The sequence below is a fragment of the Pan troglodytes genome, chromosome 9 (genome assembly GCF_028858775.2).
Source record: "Pan troglodytes isolate AG18354 chromosome 9, NHGRI_mPanTro3-v2.0_pri, whole genome shotgun sequence".
In the NCBI taxonomy this organism is placed as follows: Eukaryota; Metazoa; Chordata; class Mammalia; order Primates; family Hominidae; genus Pan; species Pan troglodytes.
The window spans coordinates 18,612,606-18,633,476 of record NC_072407.2 but is presented as its reverse complement, the minus strand read 5'-3'; the positions used below and the strand labels follow the sequence as shown (position 1 = coordinate 18,633,476).

General features: G+C 42.2%; 1 protein-coding gene across 5 annotated transcripts in view; it reads left to right on the top strand.

Moving 5' to 3' along the window:
* PSMA1 (proteasome 20S subunit alpha 1) overlaps positions 1-20,871 on the top strand; it is a 138,725-nt gene that overhangs the window by 105,692 nt on the left and 12,162 nt on the right. Inside the window, exons 1-4 of one of the 5 annotated variants that reach the window (XM_508298.8) lie at positions 17,179-17,617; positions 18,873-18,917; positions 19,935-20,036; positions 20,179-20,282. In XM_508298.8, coding sequence (XP_508298.3) covers positions 17,615-17,617; positions 18,873-18,917; positions 19,935-20,036; positions 20,179-20,282 — 254 coding nt within the window. In that variant the 5' untranslated portion in view covers positions 17,179-17,614. Of the gene's footprint in view, positions 1-17,178; positions 18,042-18,872; positions 18,918-19,934; positions 20,037-20,178; positions 20,283-20,871 lie in introns of those variants that run through there. The other 4 variants (XM_016920442.4, XM_063782823.1, XM_063782824.1 and 1 more) reach the window with 4 other exon arrangements.

The window sequence follows — 20,871 nt, the reverse complement described above, 5'->3', positions numbered from 1 at the left end:
AAAGTTAGCCAGGTGTGGCAGTGCACATCTGTAATTTCAGCTACTGGGGAGGCTGAGGCATGAGAATCACTTGAACCTGGGAGATGGAAGTTGCAGTGAGCTGAGATCATGGCACTGCACTCCAGCCTGGGTGACAAAGTGATACTCTGTCTCAAAAAAAAAAAAAAAAAAAAAGTAATTTTACCACATTAAAATTGCCTTTAGGTCTTTAAAATAATTTTCCTTCTCTATTTTTATTTTATATTTAATAATGTTACATTTATAATTAATCACATTAGGCATGATGTTAGCATGGGCCAGGAAATTTTTCTTTAGTGAAACTGAAAAAAAAAAAAAAACCCCTGCAGGGAAGTTATAGCAACTTCCTACTCTGTATCATTCATGAACATACACTCAGTTTGGAAACCACCCTCTTTAAAAGATATGATCTATTCTTCCTTAGTTATTGCAGTATGCGTTTGATTTGTATGTGTTATTCTTAACAATTAAAGGAAAAGGTGAATGTAAATTCACTTGGACAAAACAGGAATAAAAGAATATTATCCTTAAGGGAAGTCTTACCGTAAAGAAGAGAAAATGCACGTATTTTTCTGGGCGAGTGTGGTGGGGTCAGGGAGAAGAATTGTTTTTTCTAAATAAGGCATTAATCGCCACCTAGCAGTAGAGGAAGGAACTGCGCACTTAGTTTGCCACTGAAATTCTAGAAAACATTAGTTTTAAAGGACATATTACTTTTATTGTAAACAATATCTTAGGAATTATTGGTCTATTGGCAGACTAAGGATTGAATTTTTTCTCTCTTGTCTTGAGGAAAGATAAAGAAATAAAACAAATGGAAATATTTGGCCTATTTGTAAGCATACTCCTTCCATCATAAAACGTCTGTTCTCTTGTTGCCCTTGCCACTCCAGCAACAAGCTAAAGGAAAAGAAATTCTGAAGCCATCATGACACGAAAAAATGTTGCCTTTGGCAGGGCGCGGTGGCTCACGCCTGTAATCCCAGCACTTTGGGAGGCCGAGGCGGGCGGATCACGAGGTCAGGAGATTGAGACCATCCTGGCTAACACAGTGAAACCCCATCTCTACTAAAAATAGAAAAACAAAATTAGCCTGGCGTGGTGGCGGGCGCCTGTAGTCCCAGCTACTCGGGAGGCTGAGGCAGGAGAATGGCATGAACTCAGGAGGCGGAGCTTGCGATAAGCCGAGATCGTGCCACTGCACTCCAGCCTGGGCGACAGAGCGAGACTCCGTCTCAAAAATAAAAATAAAAAAAATTTTTTTTAAATGCTGCCTTTGTCCTATTAGAGGAAGAAATATCTGAGTTTTTTTGTTTGTTTTTCTGTTTGTTTGTTTTTTGGAGTCGGAGTCTCGCTCTTTCGCCCGGGCTGGAGTGCAGTGGCAAGATCTCTGCTCACTGCAACCTCCACCTCCCGGGTTCAAGCGATCCTCTTGCCTCAGCCTCCCGAGTAGTTGGGATTACAGGCGCTCACCACCAAGCCCGGCTAATGTTTGTATTTTTAGTAAAGACGGGGTTTCTCCATGTTGGTCAGGCTGCTTTCGAATTCTTGACCGCAGGTGATCCGCCCCCCTCGGCCTCCCAAAGTGCTGGGATTACAGGCGTGAGCCACCGCGCGCGGCCTAAGAGAGGTTTATCTTGAAAATGAGAAGACATTGGCCGGGATTAGTAATAACAGTTATTATTGTTAGTAATAATGCTTAGTATATAGTAAGGTGATCAACAAATATTTTTTGAAGGAATGAGAAATGTCTGGCTCCAAAACCTGTGCTTTTCACTATTACCTTCTATGCATATATATTGGTGGCTGAAAGTGCTTGGCTGGACACTTCAGAGTGGCTCTTATATAAAAGCCCTACTTGTGGACCAACAAAAGAGATATTTGGTTTCTTGGGGTTTTAATGGCTTTCAACTCCTCGAAGCATGATTTGGGGATTTGGATCAGGATACACCCTGATTCTTAACCAGTATTTGCAAAATTGATCAATAGAGGTATCTTGCAGGAAGAATGGAACAGAAAAACAACACTAATTCTCCAATTTAAAGACCATTATTAGTTATTTCAGGATTTTTTAGAATTAAAAAAATCCTAATAAAAGCCAAACTGAAATTTTCCCATGAATGGCCGGGCGGGGTGGCTCATGCCTGTAATCCCAGCACTTTGGGAGGCCGAGGTGGGCGCATCACCTGAGATCGGGAGTTCGAGACCAGCCTGACCAAAATGGAGAAACCCCCGTCTCTACTAAAAATACAAAAATTAGCCGGGTGTGGTGGCGCATGCTTGTAATCCCAGCTACTCGGGAAGCTGAGGCAGGAGAACCTCTTGAACCCTGGAGGCGGAGGTTGCAGTGAGCCGAGATCGTGCCATTGCACTCTAGCCTGGGCAACAAGAGCAAAACTCCGTCTCAAAAAAAAAAAAAAAGAAAGAAAGAAAGAAAAGGAAATTTTCCCATGAACATGTAAGATTCATTGTTACTCAACTATCTAGATGACAGTCTGTAATAATTGCTTAATTTCTGGAAAAAAATATTTCTAAACAACTCAAGTGTGCCATGGCTTTCGTACAGGCCTCTCTTTTAGTCACACACTGAGGGAGGAAAATTATATTATACAGTTTAGATATAACTCTAAATTGTTATTCTTCCCAATTATGTCTATTAATTCCAGATTGCTCTATTCCAAGTGTTAGCTGTTGCCAGAAAAAAAAAAAAAACCTTAGCTTCTGAATAACCAGTTAAAAATAAAAAGCTTCTAAAATACCAGGGTTTTTTTTGTTTGTTTTTTGTTTTTGTTTTTCCTGAGATGGAGTCTCGTTCTGTCGCCCAAGCTGGAGAGCAGTGGTGCAATCTCGGCTCATTGCAACCTCTGCCTCCCGGGTTCAAGCAATTCTCCTGCCTCAGCCTCCCGAGTAGCTGGGATTACAGGCGTCTGCCACCATGCCCACTAATTTTGTATTTTTAGTAGAGACGGGGTTTTGCCATGTTGGCCAGGCTGGTCTTGAATTCCTGATCTCAGGAGATCTGCCTGCCTTGGCTTCCCAAAGTGCTGGGATTACAGGCGTGAGCCACCGCACCTGGCCTCCTATAAGCAGGTTTGTTTTTTTAATTTTTTTAAATATGCATATGTACACACGATGTATATACATGTTACACATATTGGAAAATATATTCTCAGGATATTCTCCCTTCTCCAGATGGATAGTATTGAAAGGGAAAAAACACAGTAATTAAAAAAAAAATGGTCAGCACAGTGGCTCACTCCTGTAGACCCAGCTACTCTTAGAGGCTGAGGCAGGAGAGTTGCTTGAGCCCAGGAGTGAACTTTGATCACACCACTGCACTCCAGCCTGGGCAACAGAGCAAAAGCCTGTCCTAAAAATAAACAAATAAATTAAAATTAAAATTTTAAAAAGGTGGGAGTGGGTGCAGACAAGGCTAGTTTAAAGCAAGCTGTTTAAAGGCTATCAAATATTAGTCAAATAAATTATGAAACATTTATATGATGTAATACCTTATAGCTATACAGACATTTAAAGCATGTGACATGAAGAAATGTTCGTGGTTTAATGTTTACATAGAAAAGCAGGTTTAAAAAGAATCATATATAATTTGATACAAATTTTTTGTGGCAGTTTATTTTGAGATATTAATTTTTATTTTATTTTATGTTTGTATGTATGTATGTATGTATTTTTGAGGCAGAGTTTTGCTCTTGTTGCCCAGTCTGGAGTGCAGTGGCACAATTTCGGCTCACTGCAACCTCCACCTCCTGGGTTCAAGTGATTCTCCTGCCTCAGCCTCCCAAGTAGCTGGGGTTACAGACATGCACCTCCATGCCCGGCTAATTTTGTATTTTTAGTAGAGATGGGGATTTCACTATTTTGGTCAGGCTGGTCTCAAACTCCTGACCTCAGGTGATCCACCCTCCTCAGCCTCCCAAAGTGCTGGGATTACAGGCATGAGCCACTGCGCCCAGCCTTGAGATATTAATTTTATGTGTTCTCCTATCCTACTACCCCTTTCTCCCATTCAAGCAAGTATCTAGACTTCAGATTTTTGTAAGGCAAAAAGCAAACACTGCTCAGAAATACCATAGGCTCTCTCTTGTGAAATGAGAAGAGGGAGGTGAAAGAGGGATTCCTCAAAAGTTAGAAGTCTGGGCCAAGCTCAGTGGCTCATGCCTGTAATCCCAGCACTTTGGGAGGCTGAGCTGGGTAGATGGCTCGAGCCCAGGAGTTCAAGACCTGCCTGGGCAACATAGTGAGACCCCGTTTCTATTAAAAAAAAAAAAAAGAAAAGAAAAAAGAAAAAAACTTAGAAGTCTGAAGCCTATAGTTTGAGTGAATAGCTAAGATTCCCATCTTGTTCTGTAACAAAGCCCAGAGAGTGGCAAAACCTCAAAGAGGAAAGCCACATGGGGTACCTTAGGAAGCTGTACTTGGGTGCAGGGGCTGCCACATTCACTTACTTGATTCCAGATTCTTGAGTACCAACAGTGGTAAAGAAATATGAGAGTCACCAGTCTGAAGTGAAGATGGCACAAAAGGGAATCCCAGCACCAAATCAATGTGGAGAGATGACCAAATAATTTGAGATAATTCCAGGCACTTCTATAATAATTCAAGCCCTAGAAACTTTGTACAACCCTGGATGGAGAGGAAATGCTCAATGATAACTAAGGTAGAATTTCTCACCAGCATGGCAGGATGGGAGCTCAGGCTTAGACAAGTGGACCTAAAGAAATGCAGTATTTATTTCTATGAAATAAGAATCATATACACAATATGCATATGTACACACGATGTACATACATGTTACACATATTGGAAAATATATTCTCAGGATATTCTCCCTTCTCTAGATGGATAGTGTTGAAGGGGAAAAAACACAGTACGTTTCACTACCTAGTACAATATAGTAATTTATCATATTGTCTTTTTTTAGTAGCTATTTTTAGATTTAAAAAAAAAATTTTTTTTGAGACAGAGTCTTGCTCTGTCACCCAGGCTGGAGTACAGTGGCAGATGTCGGCTCACCTGCAACCTCCACCTCCTTGGTTCAAGCAATTCTTATGCCTCAGCCTCCCAAGAAGCTGGGGTTTCGCCATGTTGGTCAAGGTGGTCTCCAACTCCTGACCTCAAGTGGTCTGCCCGCCTTGGCCTCCCAGAGTGCTGGGATTACAGGCATGAGCCACCTAGCCTGGCCAATCATATTGTCTTTATTGAAAAAAAATCTTCAATGTATATCCCCCTTTTTTTTTTTTTTGAGACGGAGTCTCGCTCTGTCACCCAGGCTGGAGTGCAGTGGCACAATCTCGGCTCACTGCAACCTCTGCCTCCCAGGTTCAAGCAATTCTTCTGCCTCAGCCTCCCGAGTAGCTGGGACTACAGGCATGTGCCACTACGCCGGGCTAAGTTTTGTATTTTTAGTAGAGGTGGGGTTTCACCATTTTGGCCAGGCTGATCTCGAACTCCTGATCTCAGGAGATCTGCCCGCCTTGGCCTCCCAAAGTGCTGGGATTATAGGCGTGAGCCACCGCACCTGGCCTCCCTTTTTTAATTAGAAAAAATGTATATTATAAAACCAGCTGTAAGCTGTTTTTCCTATATATTTGAACAGGTCGAAAATAGGGAAGGGCATAGATAATAAACTTAGGTTCTATTTTCCAGCTGTTTTAGACCTATTGATATTAACATTTCTAGAAGTATAATACAAACTTAATGTCAAAAAAAGATGAGGATTTTTTTTTCACAGAAAAAAGTATTGGATAACTCTTGTACCCTGAAAAAAATTAAAATGGTATTATATTAGTCAGAGTCTCAGCAAGAATCAGATGCACTCTCCAAAGGGGTAACTGAAGAGAGTATAATCAGAATGTGGGCAGGGGAACAGCAAGTGGTAATGCAGTACCACTGCCAACCTGTGGCCAACATGGAGCGGGAGAAGGTAATACATAATCTGATATCTCTTTCCTATTGCTTTCTGATCTACTAGTGTCTTCCATTAGCTGAGCCCAACCAGGAGCTAGAGAGGAAGGGATCTTACTGATGCAATCTATAGAAGATTAAAGTACCATAGAATACTATACAGCCATAAAAAATACAGGAGGCTGGGCTTGGTGGCTCATTCCTGTAATCCCAGCACTTTGGGAGGTGAAGACAGGCGGATCACTTGAGCTCAGGAGTTCAAGACCAGCTTGGGCAACATGGCAAAGCCCCATCTCTACAAAAAATACAAAAATTAGGTGGGTGTGGTGGCACAGGACTGTGATCCCAGCTACTCAGGCTGAGGTAGAGGGATCACTTGAACCCAGGAGGTCGAGGCTACGGTGAGCTAAGTTCGCGCCATTGCACTCTAGCCTGGGAGACAGAATGAGACCCTATCTCTAAAACCAAAAGGAAAACACAAAATCATGTCCTTTGCAGTAACATGGATGGAGCTGGAGGCCATTATCCTAAGTGAACTAACACAGGAACAGAAAACCAAATACCACATGTTCTCACTTATAAATGTGAGCTGAACATTGAGTACATATGGACACAAAGATGGGAACAATAGATCCCAGGGCCGACTTGAGTGGAGGGAGTGGAAGAAGGGCCTATTGGGTACTATGCTCACTACGTGCATGATGAAATCATTTGTACACCAAAGTTCAACAACACGCAATCTACCCATGTAATAAACATGCACATGTACCCTCTGAATCTAAAATAAAAGTTGAAAAAAGGGAAAAAAAGGGTGAAGTATATCTATAGGGTTATCAGAGAATATCTAGCACAATGACATTAAAGTATAAGCAATTCCACAATTTTCCTATAAATATTTCCAGATAAAACTATCTACTAGAAGAGTACTAGAAACATGGAGTTTTAGACTTCAACTTTTGGTACTATGTAAATTATTTGAAATTATTGCTACTACTACTAGAGAACTTTTATTCATCCACTAATTTTTTTTTTTTTTGAGACGGAGTCTTGACCTGTCGCCCAAGCTAGAGTGCAGTGGAGTGATCTCGGCTCACTGCAACCTCCACCTCCCAGGTTCAAGCAATTCTCCTGCCTCAGCCTCCTAAGTAGCTAGGATTACAGGCGTGCACCACCGCACCTGGCCAATTTTTGTATTTTTAGTAGCGACAGGGTTTCACCATGTTGGTCAGGCTGGTCTTGAACTCCTGACCTCGTGATCTGCCCGTCTTGGCCTCCCAAAGTGCTGGAATTACGGGCATGAGCCACTGCACCCAGCCCACTAACTCTTAACTAAATTTTATTGAGCATCGAGTTAGTGTGACACATTAAACATATGTACAAAGATAAATATGAAACATTATCTATCCTCCAGTGGCTCCTGATTTAATGTGAGGACAACATGTGAACAAATAAGTGCAATTAAGCTTTATATGTGTAGTTGCATTTTAAAATGGGACTCTTTCTGTCTCAGTTTGGCTGAGGCTCCAAGAAAGTAAAATGCCAATATTCTCATATTTTATAATAAAGTGGAAAACCATAAAAAGTAGAAATTGCCCAAAAAAGGTGGCAGGAGTGGAAAGGGAACTGTTTTTGCAACTGTTAGCTGTCCATCTACTTCTAATTCAGAGACTGGAGTTTAGAAGATTTTGAGAGTTTTTGGTGTGCTGTGAGTGGACATTGCTTTTTCCTCACCTCACACCTAGGGAAAGAGGCTTTAATGAAACTTTGATATATGATCCCTACACCTAGCAGGGGGGTAGGGCAGGGGTTGAGGTCACAGTGGACTCATATCTGAGGAATTCATTCATTCAATACTTAATGTATTGAATTATTAAGTACAGGCACTGTATTCGCCTATTCTAGGTATAGGCAAATGCAGTGGTGAGCAAAATAGATAAAAATTCCCCGCTTCATGGAGCTAACATTCTAGTGGATGAGAGCAAGAAATTTTGGCTAATTGCAAAAATGAGTTTGGGATATGGTCAAAGTCTGCACTCTCAGAGGCAAAGCCACTCTGTAGGTATTTGGATTAGACCAGGGCCACTAGAAAGGTTCACAAAGAAGGACGAGACTTCCACAGAAAAAAAGCTGGGAGTGTAGCTATACATGCTAGCAATTAACATTGAGCTGATAGCCAGATGAAATATATTTACCCAAGGGTAAGCACAAGATTACCAGTATTTTCTCATTGGGCTAAGGTGAGAATTAAGGTGTTACCAAAGAACGCATAAAGTTACAAGTGTCAACTGTAAACATCTGCCAAGCTCAAAGAGTACCAGCCCTTAATCACAGAACTGTAGTAGCCAAGTTAAGAATGTTCTTGCCTGTTCCTCTGTTTGAACTTGAAAGAAGGAAGGAAACCTGGAGTTGGTGGTGATGATGGGAGTTGGGGTGGGGGCGGATGTGGTGGCGATTAGGAGAGAAATTTTAGACAGGGACATAGAAGGGAAGTCAAACATTTTTTACTTGAACAACCAGAAAACTCATGAGATTTGTATCTTATTTTATTCAATGAGCATGGGAGGATTAACTCCACCAGGTGTGTTTTAACATGTGGAGTGAAAATAAGTTACTTACAAATTGCACCCTATACATCTATTTGTTCAATGTACCAGTTATAGGTGCTAAACATAATAACACGGTAAGATTTACACATCCATGAAAAAAATTTTCAACTTGGCTTTTATTTAGAATTTACTTTTATTTGATTCTTTTAAAAGCCTAACATAACTTACCAATTACCTTTAATTTTTTTTTTTTTTTTTTGAGACAGGGTCTTTGTCACCCAGGCTGATCATAGTTCATTGCAAACTTGAACTCCTGGGTGTCTCACGTGTCCGTGTGAAGAGAACACCAAACAGGCTTTGTGTGAGCAACATGGCTGTTTATTTCACCTGGGTGCAGGCGGGCTGAGTCCGAAAAGAGAGTCAGCAAAGGGTGGTGGATTATCATTAATTAGTTCTTAAAGATTTTGGGATAGGCGGTGGAGTTAAGAGCAATGTTTTAGGGGCAGAGGGTGGATCTCACAAAGTACATTCTCAAGGGTGGGGAGAATTACAAAGAACCTTCTTAAGGGTGGGGGAGATTATAAAGTACATTGATCAGTTAGGTTGGGGCAGAAATAAATCAATGGTGGAATGTCGTCAGTTAAGGCTATTTTCACTTCTTTTGTGGATCTTCAGTTGCTTCAGGCCATCTGGATGTATACGTGCAGGTCACTGGGGATATGATGGCTTAGCTTGGGCTCAGAGGCCTGACATTCCTGTCTTCTTATATTAATAAGAAAAATAAAACAAAATAGTGGTAAAGTGTTGGGGCAGCGAAAATTTTTGGGGGTGGTATGGAGAGATAATGGGCGATGTTTCTCAGGGCTGATTCAAGCGGGATTGGGGCAGCGTGGGAACCTACAGTGGGAGAGATTCAACTGAAGAAAGATTTTGGGGTAAGGGGTGATATTGTGGGGCTGTTAGAAGAAGCATTTGTCATATAGTATTGGTGATGGCCTGGATGTGGTTTTATATGAATTGAGAAACTAAACAAAAGACACAAGGTCCGAATAAAAGGAGAAAAATAGGTATTAAAGGACTAAGAATTGGGAGTACTCAGGATGTCCAATTAGAGAGTGTCCAAGGGGGTTCAACGTTATTGTTTGCTTGGCTGGCGAGTTTTTGGGCTGTATCCTTGAGTTTTTTTATGTTGTCATATACCAGGCCAGATTGATTTAGGTAAAAATAGCACTCTTCATTTAAAAATATACAGAGTTTCCCTCCCCCCCTTTTTTTTAGTAGTAAGTCGAGGCCTCAGCAATTTTGGAGGAAAGAGAAATGCAAAGCCAGCAACTGTTTGTTAAAGAAGGATTAGAAACAGCTAGGAGGGAGTGACTGAGATTGATAGTGTGGTGGAGATAGCTGGGAGAGGTAGAGGGTGGCATAAGATTGGGAACAAGAATAAGAGTAAGTATAAAAGTAAAGAATAGGACTTCATCAGGGTGAAAGTATTGAAGTGTACTTTGTCACTGAAGATCTTCTATCCACTTAAAGAGAGACTTAAGGGTGGCAGTTTGAGGTAAAACCAGGTGCCACTGAATACCAAGAGCCTGAGAAACTGAGGTGGGAAGGCCAAACTGAGGAATTATGTCTGACAGAAGGGATGAAATGACCGCGGTGGCCTTCTCAGACCCTGTGGGAAAGGCCTCTACCCAGCCAGTGAAAGTGTCTACGCAGACCAAGAGGTATTTTAGTTTCCTGACTCGAGGCATGTGAGTAAAGTCAATTTGCCAGTCCTGGGCGGGGGCAAATCCCCGAGCTTGATGTTCAGGAAGGGGCCTGAACAATCCCTGAGGAGTAGTAGAATAGCAGATGGAACACTGAAAAGTGATTTCCCTAAGGATAGATTTCCATGTTGGAAAGGAAATGAGAGGTTCTAAGAGACAGGCTAGTGGCTTGCAACCTACATGGAAGAGGTTATGAAATGACGATAGAATAGAATGGGCCTGTGAGGCTGGAAGGAGGTATTTTCCTTGGTCCAAGAACCATTTGCCTTGTGTGGGAAGAGATTGATAGGTGGAAGTTTCAGTGGGGCAGTAGGTGGGAGTGACTGATGAGAAGGAGAAAAACTGGCCATGAGGGACAGAAGTTGGAATTCTAGCTGCTTCTTTAGCTACCTTATCAGCATAAGCGTTGCCCTGAGTGATGGAATCTGATGCCTTTTGGTGGCCCTTGCAGTGTATGACTCCAGCTTCCTTTGGAAGTAAAGCGGCCTTGAGAAGAGTTTTTATTAAAGAGGCATTAATGATGGAGGACCTTGTGTAGTGAGGAAACCTCTTTCAGCCCATATAACAGCGTGGTGATGCAAGATATGGAAGGCATATTAAGAGTCAGTATAAATATTGACGCGTAGTCCCTTTGCAAAGGTGAGGGCTCGAGTTAAGGCAATGAGTTAGGCTTGCTGAGAGATAGTGGAGGGGGGCAGAGTGGTAGCCTCAATGATAGATGTAGAAGATACTATAGCATAGCCTGCCTTTGCTGGTGAGTGGCGATTAGGCCTGGTGGAACTGCCATCAATAAGCCAAGTGTGATCAGGGTGAGGAACAGGAAAGAAGGAAACATGGGGAAATGGAGTGAATGTCAGGTGCATCAGAGAGATACAGTCATGGGGGTCAGGTGTGGTATCCAGAATAATGTGGGAGGCCAGATTGAAGTCCAGGCCAGGAACAATGCTAATTGTGGGAGACTCAACAAAGAGTGAGTACAGCTGAAGGATCTGGGGAGCAGAAAGTATATGCGTCAGGTGTGAGGAAGAAAATAGATTTTGGAAATTATGAGAGCTGTAGAGAGTGAGTTGAGCATAGTTTGTGATTTTGAGGGCCTCTAAAAGTATTAGGGCAGCGGCAGCCACTGCACGGAGACATGATGGCCAGCTAAAAGAGTAAGGTCAAGTTGTTTGGACAAAAAGGCTATAGGGTGCGGTCCCGGTCCTTGTGTAAGAATTCTGACTGCACAGCCCTGCACTTTGGCTGTGTGTAATGAAAAGGGTTGGGATGAGTCAGGGAGAGCTAGTGTGGGGGCAGTCACTAAAGCTGTCTTCGAGGAACAGAAAGAGGAGTGGGGAAAGGATTTAGGATCTATGGGATCAGCTAGGTTTCCTTTTGTGAGTTTATATAATGGTTTTGTTAGGATGGCAAAACCAGGTATCCAAAGGCGAAAGTATCCAACCATGCCTGGAAGGAAAGGAGTTGTCCTTTTGTAGGTGTTGGGGTTTGAGAGATCAGTTGGACACAGTCGGCAGGGAGAGCACGTGTGTTTTTATGAAGAGTTATGCTGAGGTAGGTAACGGATGGAGAAGAAATTTGACCTTTGGAGGGGGATACCCGATATCCTTTGGAGAATAAATGTTGAAGGAGCAGGAGGGTGTCTTGTTGAGAAGATTCAAAGGAGGGGCTACAAAGTAGAAGGTCATCAATATATTGAATAAGGTGAGAAGCAGAGGGGTGGAAAGAAAGTAAATCAAGGGAAAGAGCTTGGCTGAAGTAATGAGGGCTGTCCCTGAAGCCTTGCGGCAGCACAGCCCAGGTAAGCTGCTGGGACTGATGTGTGTCAGGGTCAGTCCAGGTAAAAGCAAAGAGAGGCTGGGACAAGGGGTCCAGGGGAATAGTGAAAAAAGCATCTTTAAGATCAAGAACCGAATAGTGAGTTGTGGAGGAAGGTATTGAGGACAAAAGAGTGTACGGGTTGCGCACTACAGGGTGGATAGGCAAAACAATTTGGTTGATAAGGCACAGATCCTGAACTAACCTGTAAGACTTGTCTGGTTTTTGGACAAGTAAAATGGGGGAATTGTAAGGAGAGTTTATAGGTTTTAGAAGCCCATGCTGTAACAGGCAACTGATAACAGGCTTTAATCCTGTAAAAGCGTGCTGTGGGATGGGATATTGGCGTTGAGCGGGGTAAGGGTTATTAGGTTTTTATGGGATGGTAAGGGGTGCATGATCGGTCGCCAAGGAGGGAGTAGAGGTGTCCTATACTTGTGAATTAAGGTAGGGAGATACAAGGAGAGGATGTGAAGGAGGCTTTGAACTGGGGCAAAAGGTGGCAATAAGGTGTGGCTGTAGTCCAGGAATAATCAGGGAAGCAGATAATTTGGTTAAAATGTCTTGGCTTAATAAGGAAAGTGGGCAGTTGGGGATAACTAAAAAGAGTGCATAAAGGAATGTTGTCCAAGTTGGCACCAGAGTGGGGGAGTTTTAAGGGGTTTAGAAGCCTGGCCGTCAATACCCACAACAGTTATGGAGGCAAGGGAAACAGGCCCTTGAAAAGAAGGTAATGAGGGGTGGGTAGCCTCCCTATTGATTAAGAAGGAGACGGACTTACCCTCCACTGTAAGAGTTACCCAAAGCGTCTGTGATGGTCCAGGAGGCTTCCGAGAAGATTGGGCAGTGTCAGTCTTCAGCCGCTAAGCCGAGATCTGGGAAGGAGTCAGTCAGAGCCTTGGACCAGAGTTCCAGGGGCTCTGGGAGTGGCTGCCAGGCAAGTTGGACAGTCTGATTTCCAGTGGGCTCCCGATTTAAAATCGGTGAGATGTTCCTTGGGCTGGTTGGTCTGAGGACCGGAGGTCATAGGTGGATCTCTTCACGGAGTGAGGGTGAGGACAGCGGACTGGTCTCCCAAAGGAGTCCGCTGACCCGGGTCTTCGGCACCAAATGTCTTACGTGTCCGTGTGAAGAGACTACCAAACAGGCTTTGTGTGAGCAACATGGCTGTTTATTTCACCTGGGTGCAGATGGGCTGAGTCCAAAAACAGAGTCAGCAAAGGGTGGTGGATTATCATTATTAGTTCTTAGAGGTTTTGGGATAGGCAGTGGAGTTAAGAGCAATGTTTTGGGGGCAGGGGGTGGATCTCACAAAGTACATTCTCAAGGGTGGGAAGAATTACAAAGAACCTTCTTAAGGGTGGGGGAGATTACAAAGTACATTGATCAGTTAGGTTGGGGCAGAAATAAATCACAATGGTGGAATGTCATCAGTTAAGGCTATTTTCACTTCTTTCGTGATCTTCAGTTGCTTCAGGCCATCTGGATGTATACGTGCAGGTCACTGGGGATACGATGGCTTAGCTTGAGCTCAGAGGCCTGACACTGGGCTCATGTGATCCTGTCACCTCAGCCTCTCGAGTAGCTGGGACTACAGGTGCATACAACTACACCTGGCTAATTTTCTTTCCTTCCTTTCTTCCTCCCTCCCTCTCTCCCTCCCTTCTTCATTTTTTTTTTTTTTTTTTTTTTTTGAGACAGGGTCTTGCTATGTTGCTCAGGCTGGTAACTCCTGGCCCTAAGCAATTCTCCTGCATTAGCAGGAGAAAAAAAAGTGTCGGGATTACAGGTGTGAGCCACTTTGCCTGGCTTCCAATGACCTTTAAAGAAGTAGTGCTATGTTCGCTGACCTAGTCTTCCCACAAAATATCTTTATTGATCAGTTTTTCAGCTTCTGATTAATGCTCAAGATGTATCTTGAGGCCGGGCATGGTAGCTCATGCCTATAATCCCAGCACTTTGGGAGGCCCAGGCAGGAGGATAGCTTGAGTCCAGGAGTTCGAGACCAACCTGGGCAACAAAGTAAGACCTTGTCTCTACAAAAAAAAATAATTTTTTTTAATTTTTGACTTTATTTATTTTATTTGGGACTACTTGCCTGTAGTCCCAGCTACTTGGGAGGCTGAGGTAGGAGGATCACTTGGGCCCAGGAGGTCCAGGCTGAAGTGATTGTGCCATTGCACTCCAGCCTGGGCAACAGAGAAATACCCTGTCTTAAAAAAAAAAAAAAAATGTATCCTGAGAGCTGAGGAGCTGAGTATGGTGGCTCACTCCTGTAATTTCAGCACTTTGGGAGGCCAAGGAGGGAGGATCACTTTAAGGCCAGGCATTCATGACCAGCCTGGGCAACATAGTAGGAGCCTGTCTCTACAAAAAATTTTAAAATTAGCCAGGTATGGTGGTGTGCACCTGTAGCCCTAGCTACTTGGGAGGCTGAGGCAATAGGATGGCTTGAGCCCAGGAGTTCAAGGTTACAGTGAGCTATGATCATGCCACTGTACTCTAGCCTGGGCTACACAGCTGGACTCTGTCTCTAAAAAAAAAGTTGTTGTTGTTGTTGTTTTTAACGATGTATCTTGAGCCAAATCCCCAAAACACACAAAGAGGAGCTGAAAATCATATAAACCTTTAATAAGCCCTTGGGACTTTCAGTCTTAACAAAAAGGTCAACCAAATGCCCCTTCTTTTGGTCTACAAGTAGAGCTTTGATAACAGCCATTCTGAAGAGTACAGACAATTGCTGTGAATAAAGGATGTATCGCAAAGCCCCAGATATTTGCTTAGGAAATAATTATCAGAAGGACAGGTTTGGAGTGATAGATCTATCACTCATTCATTCAACAAATGTTTAGTGAGTGCCTACTATATGCCAGGCTTTGTTTCAGGTACTAGGAATATCTCAGTAAATTTTTAAAAAGTCAAAAAATTATGTTTGGATATTTATGTGATTCCCTGTTGCATATTTACAATGTGTGCTTCAACTTTTATTTAAACTAGATTCAGTGGGTTTATTTTATTTGTATCCAAAAGGCCCTTTCTATAAAAGTGACACAGTAATAAGAGGTTACCATCCCTAATTACAGGAAGCTCCTACAAGTCAGTAAGAAAATGATTAACACAATAATATGAGGAAAGGAATGAAGTGGCAATCCACTAAAGTAACATAAACAGCCAAGAAATACAACAAAAGATTTTTTTACTAGTAATAAAAAACTATAAATAAAATTAAAAATTAAAGAAACAGGTTTTCTTTTTTGGCCTATCAAATTGATAAAAGTAAAAAGTACTTATAATATCCAGTGTTGGTAAGAATACAGAGAAAACTGACTCTCAGGCAGCGTAGAATATTAAATGGATATAACTTTTTTTGCAACTCAGCCATATTTATCATAACTGTAAATGTAAGTTCCCTTTGACCCCACAATTCTACTTCTATGAATTCTTCATCAGGTAAGGTAATTATGCACACAATAGGTGTGTATGTACAAGAATATTCATTATAGTATTTTTATGAGACTAATAACTTGGAAACAATCGAATTGCACACTAATAATTAAGCAAATTATTATATTTCCATACAATAAAATACTATGCGACTATTGAAAATAATATAGACCATTACTTATGGACATATGATAGCTATAACTTTTTAAGTGTATTAATAAAAACAGTCAGTATCATCTTATTTTTAAAAATTGTATATTTATTACACATCTGTGTGAGGCATGTGACTAGAGAGATATATATGGAAAGAATTTTCAAAATGTTTATGTAGTATATGACAATTTTTAAATGAGCATTTATTTAATCAGTTAGCACTATTTATAAACACTTAATATGTGCTACGCATTGTGCTAGGTCCTGGAGAAACGAAAGAGAACAATCTATTAATTTAATCTGTTAATTTAGTCCACCAAATCAACAGTGTTTTTCAGAAATACGACAATAACCAATGTTGATGAATTAGAGAAGGTAACCTCATATACTACTGTTGAGAGTATATGTTGGTAAAACATTTCTGGAGAACAATTTAGTACTTTGTTTTTTGTTGTTTTTTTTTTGAGATGGAGTCGCACTCTGTCGCCCAGGCTGGAGTGCAGTGGCACGATCTCAGCTCACTGCAACCTCCGCCTTCCAGGTTCAAGCGATTCTCCTGCCTCAGCCTCCTGAGGCACGCCACCACGCCCGGCTAATTTTTGTATTTTTAGTAGAGACGGGGTTTTACCATGTTGGCCAGGATGGTCCGATCTCCTGACCTCGTGATCCACCCGCCTCTGCCTTCCAAAGTGTTGGGATTACAAGCGTGAGCCACCGCGCCCGGCGTTTTTTTTTTTGAAACAGAATCTCTATTGCCCAGGCGGGCTGGAGTGCAATGGCGCGACCATGGCTCACTGCAACCTCGATCTCCCTGGCTCAAGAGATCCTCCCACTTCAGCTTCCCGAGTGGCTGGGACCACAGGCCCATGCCAACATGCCCAGCCTTTTTTATTCTTCTTCTTCTTCTTCTTCTTCTTATTGTAGCGACGAGGTCCCACTGTATTAAAATAATATAGTGATCTCAAACTCCTGGGTTCAAGCGATCCTCCGCCCTCGGCCTCCAATAGTGCTGGGATTACAGGCGTGAGCCACCACACCCAGTCTCTTTTTTACAAAGAATATAAATAGCCGGTGGATGTCAGATTGGCAGCTGTTTGCAGAGATGTCAGACTATTTCGTTATGGAAAGATGCTCTCAAAAGACGAAATAGATAAATCGAAAGAAAGTGTCCATTTTTTCTCAGTGGCCTAATCTGTCAGGTACCATGCTTGGTTTTGGGGGCATAGAAAGACATTAGCGCCCTCATGGAGTTCAAAGTCTGGTGGAGGAAACCAATCATAATAACAATGAGGGGTTAACGACAACAGACCCTTGAAAGATAACATCTCCAGGGAATAAGGAAGAGCATTCCAAAGTATTTTGCCAAATGGCAAAACCCGCAGTTACTTTTGCACCAACCTTAATGCAAATAAAAGCATGTACACAAACAAGATACTCGAGGAAGAATACAGCTGACACACAGAAACGGATCGTTATCTTGTGGCTTTCCTGCAGCCTCGTTCCTTTCAGTCACATAACACCCCAAATCTGTGGACGGTTAATGAGAGCTAGTATCACCCAGAGTCACGGCTGTTGACTCGGACGACTTTAGATGCAGCCCGCCAGCGGGAGAAACTGGAGGGAATCCGCCATACACAGGAACCAAGAAGGGCTACGTGACAGGGGCTGCCCCGCAGCTCTCAGCCGCCGGCACTCCCAGCCCACGGTTTCCCGCCAGTCTCAGTTCCTAGATCTTCCGAGGCTCCGCCCGCCGCCGAGCGGTCGGAAAGTTTTAAGGAAGGGGAAGTGTTGCAAGCCTATCGATATCTCTGGAATAGACTGCGCTACCCTGCGCTGCCGCCGTCAAACTCCCGCAGACTTCTCTGTAGATCGCTGAGCGATACTTTCGGCAGCACCTCCTTGATTCTCAGTTTTGCTGGAGGCCGCAACCAGGCCCGCGCCGCCACCATGGTAGGTTGAATCCCGATCTCTGGAAGGTTTAGGGCAGAGCTCTGGTGACTGGGGGATGACGAGCCACCTCTCCTGTCATCCTTAGCGCCGCCCGGTGCCACGAGGTATGAGAGCCTCGGCAGACGGCCGGGCTCCGGCAGTGATTCAGCATCTCCGGCCTGGCCGGGCTAGGGGTTATCGGTAGCCAGTGCGGCCTTTCCACCGCTTTCGCTTCCCGGGGAGCCTCCGACACTTCCTCCTCGGTCAGCTAGATGAGTTCGCCCCTCAGGTTCCTTCAGTGGAGTAGATTCTGAGCGGTCCAGAATAGCTCCTAGTGCTGTGTATGGGAGAGGAGAAGACAGAGACTTGACTTGGAGGCCTACCTGTACCACCAGTGCGGACTTGACCCCCAGGTTTGTGTTCCTGGACAGCGTCCGTTTTCCTGGTGGGTCCGTCTATTTATCTCTCGCCTAGACTTCGATTAGAAGAGGCCCTTTTCAATCATTTTGTCCAGTCACCTAGTTGCGGATGAGTAAGCCGAGGCTGAGAGGGGAAGTGATGGAATCAGGGTTACAATATAGGGTTCTGGGTTTCCATTGCTGTCTGCCATTCTAGCACTCAGTCTCACTCCCATGACTATTATTATAATAGTCGTAATAGCCGTAATGGTTCTATCGCTGCAGCTATTTGTGTCCACCTCTAACTTTGTGAGGACATTTTTGTTCATTCAATGTGAATATACAGACAGCACTTGTACAGGCATAACTACAGTGAACATTAAAAAATAAGTCATACATGTCCCTAATCATAAAAACAGAAAGGGACGTTTAGATAAAGAGCTGTGGGAGTATATGTTAGGGGGATTTGGGAAGAAAAGGAGAAGACTTCAAGAAATCGACATTTAAGCTACCTTAAAGAAAAGGAAGACTTTTAACCATTTATTAGGGCCCAATAAAAGGGAGCAGCATAAGCAAAAATAGGCAAGAAAGTTGATTGTGAACTTCAGTAATTGAGCCTAAAGGGGTTGATATGGAGGGTGTTAGAATAAGAGTTTGGAAAAATAGCACCCATTTAGATCTGCTTCTCCCTCTCTCACCAGTTTATGGTAAATGTAGAATTGGCTGACATCTGAGTACCGCAGTAATCTTCCAGTAAGACTGCATGAACAGAGTGCCTTAACATTGAATGGAAACACAAACATATTTCTTAATGAATGTTAAGAGTTGGGATTTGAAATGTTCTTCTATTAACAGGTCTTTTTTTCTTTTACTTTCAGTTTCGAAATCAGTATGACAATGATGTCACTGTTTGGAGCCCTCAGGTAAAATAATGTTTTTAAACCTTTTCTGTGAAGTGGCTTTTTGTGGCTGCAATATATTTAGAAACTTGTGAGAGCGTAGGCTTGGGGAAAATGGAATATAATTATTTTAGACGTTCTTGGAAGTTGCATTTATAATTAAAATAGGTTTCCTGATGGACCTAGAGGACATTATGTTAAGTGAAATAAGCCAGAAACAGAAAGAAAAATGTTTCATGCTCTCACTTATATGTGGAATCTTTTGTTTAAAAGGGCAAATATATATATAGAGAGAGTAAAACAGTGGTTACCAGGGTAGGGGGTGGCAGTGGGGAGGAAAAAAGAGGAGATACAAAGTAGCAAATGTGTAGGTTGAGCAAGTGGAAAGATCTAATGTACAACATGAAGACTACAGTTAATAATGCAGGTAGTGTTTTGTATTCAAGATTTTTGTTAAATGAGTAGTTTATAGCCCTTGCCACAGCAGAGGAAAATGGGTAACTATGTGAGACAACGGATGTGTTCATTCTGCGATAGTGACCCTACTATATATGCGTATCTTATAACATCATGTTGCATACGTTAAATATACACAGAAAATTTATTTTAAAAGAAGCTTTCAGCCGGGCGCAGTGGCTCATGCCTGTAATCCCAGCACTTTGGGAGGCCAAGGAAGGTAGATTGCTTGAGTCTTGGAGTTCAAGACCACCCTGAACAACATGAAACCCGGACTCTACAAGAAATACAAAAATTAGCTGGGCGTGGTGGTGCTTGCCTATAGTCCCAGCTACTGTGGACGGTGTGGTGAGAGGACTGCTTGAGCCTAGGAGGCAGAGGTTGTACTGAGCTGAAGATTGTGCCACTGCACTCCAGCCTGGGTGACAGAGTGAGAACCTGTCTCAAAAAAAAAAAAAAAGGTCTCTTGATTTAAAAAAAAATCAGTTGAGATTTAACTGTGCTCACCTGATATTTGAAAACCCTAATTTTTAATTTATAAAAGATCTTCTAAGATGTGTGTTTTTTGTTTTTTTTTTTCTTTAGGGCAGGATTCATCAAATTGAATATGCAATGGAAGCTGTTAAACAAGGTTCAGCCACAGTTGGTCTGAAATCAAAAACTCATGCAGTTTTGGTTGCATTGAAAGTAAGTACAGTAATAAATATGTCTTCCTCTGTAGAAAACTATTAATGTAAATTTCACCATAGAAAATAAGGTTGTAAACTTATTTTTACATTTGTCTTTTTTTTTTTTTTTTTTTTTTACATCTTATAATGTCTCTATTTAGAGGGCACAATCAGAGCTTGCAGCTCATCAGAAAAAAATTCTCCATGTTGACAACCATATTGGTATCTCAATTGCGGGGCTTACTGCTGATGCTAGACTGTTATGGTAAGTATAATCATGAAAAATAAACATCCTTTTTGTTTCATAATTGATTAGTTTTCTTAAAAAGATCCAGATAAGATATTTTAGGAAGTTGTCTGCCAAAATTCTTGTAAATTAAGATTATGAATACCTTGGTGGGTTTGAGTTTGTTATTAAATTTTCCATTTTTTGATCCCTGTAGGAGTAACTAATAAGATTAAACATTAGCACTTTTTAGAAGTCACTGAGTAATGTGATGTTTGTTAATACAATGTATATCGTTTGAGACCCTGTTATGTCTAAGAAGAACGTGATACTTTTGTCTGGTTTCTAAGGACAAGCTGAACCACACTTGTTTTCTTTGTGCTTGTTTTCTTCAATACATCAGTATTTATTAGACATTTATTTTTTGCAATGCTCAATACTGGATACTGCAGGGTATACATAAGTGACTCAGACATGGATCTTGTCTTAAGGGAACTTGAAGGCAAGTTTATCTATAAACTCAAATGTAGTTTATCTATAATATAACAGAAAAATTTCTGTGAGAGTCTAGAAGAGACAGATTATTTATGGTTAAAAGGTAATACTTAAATGAAGAGATAGGGCTTTG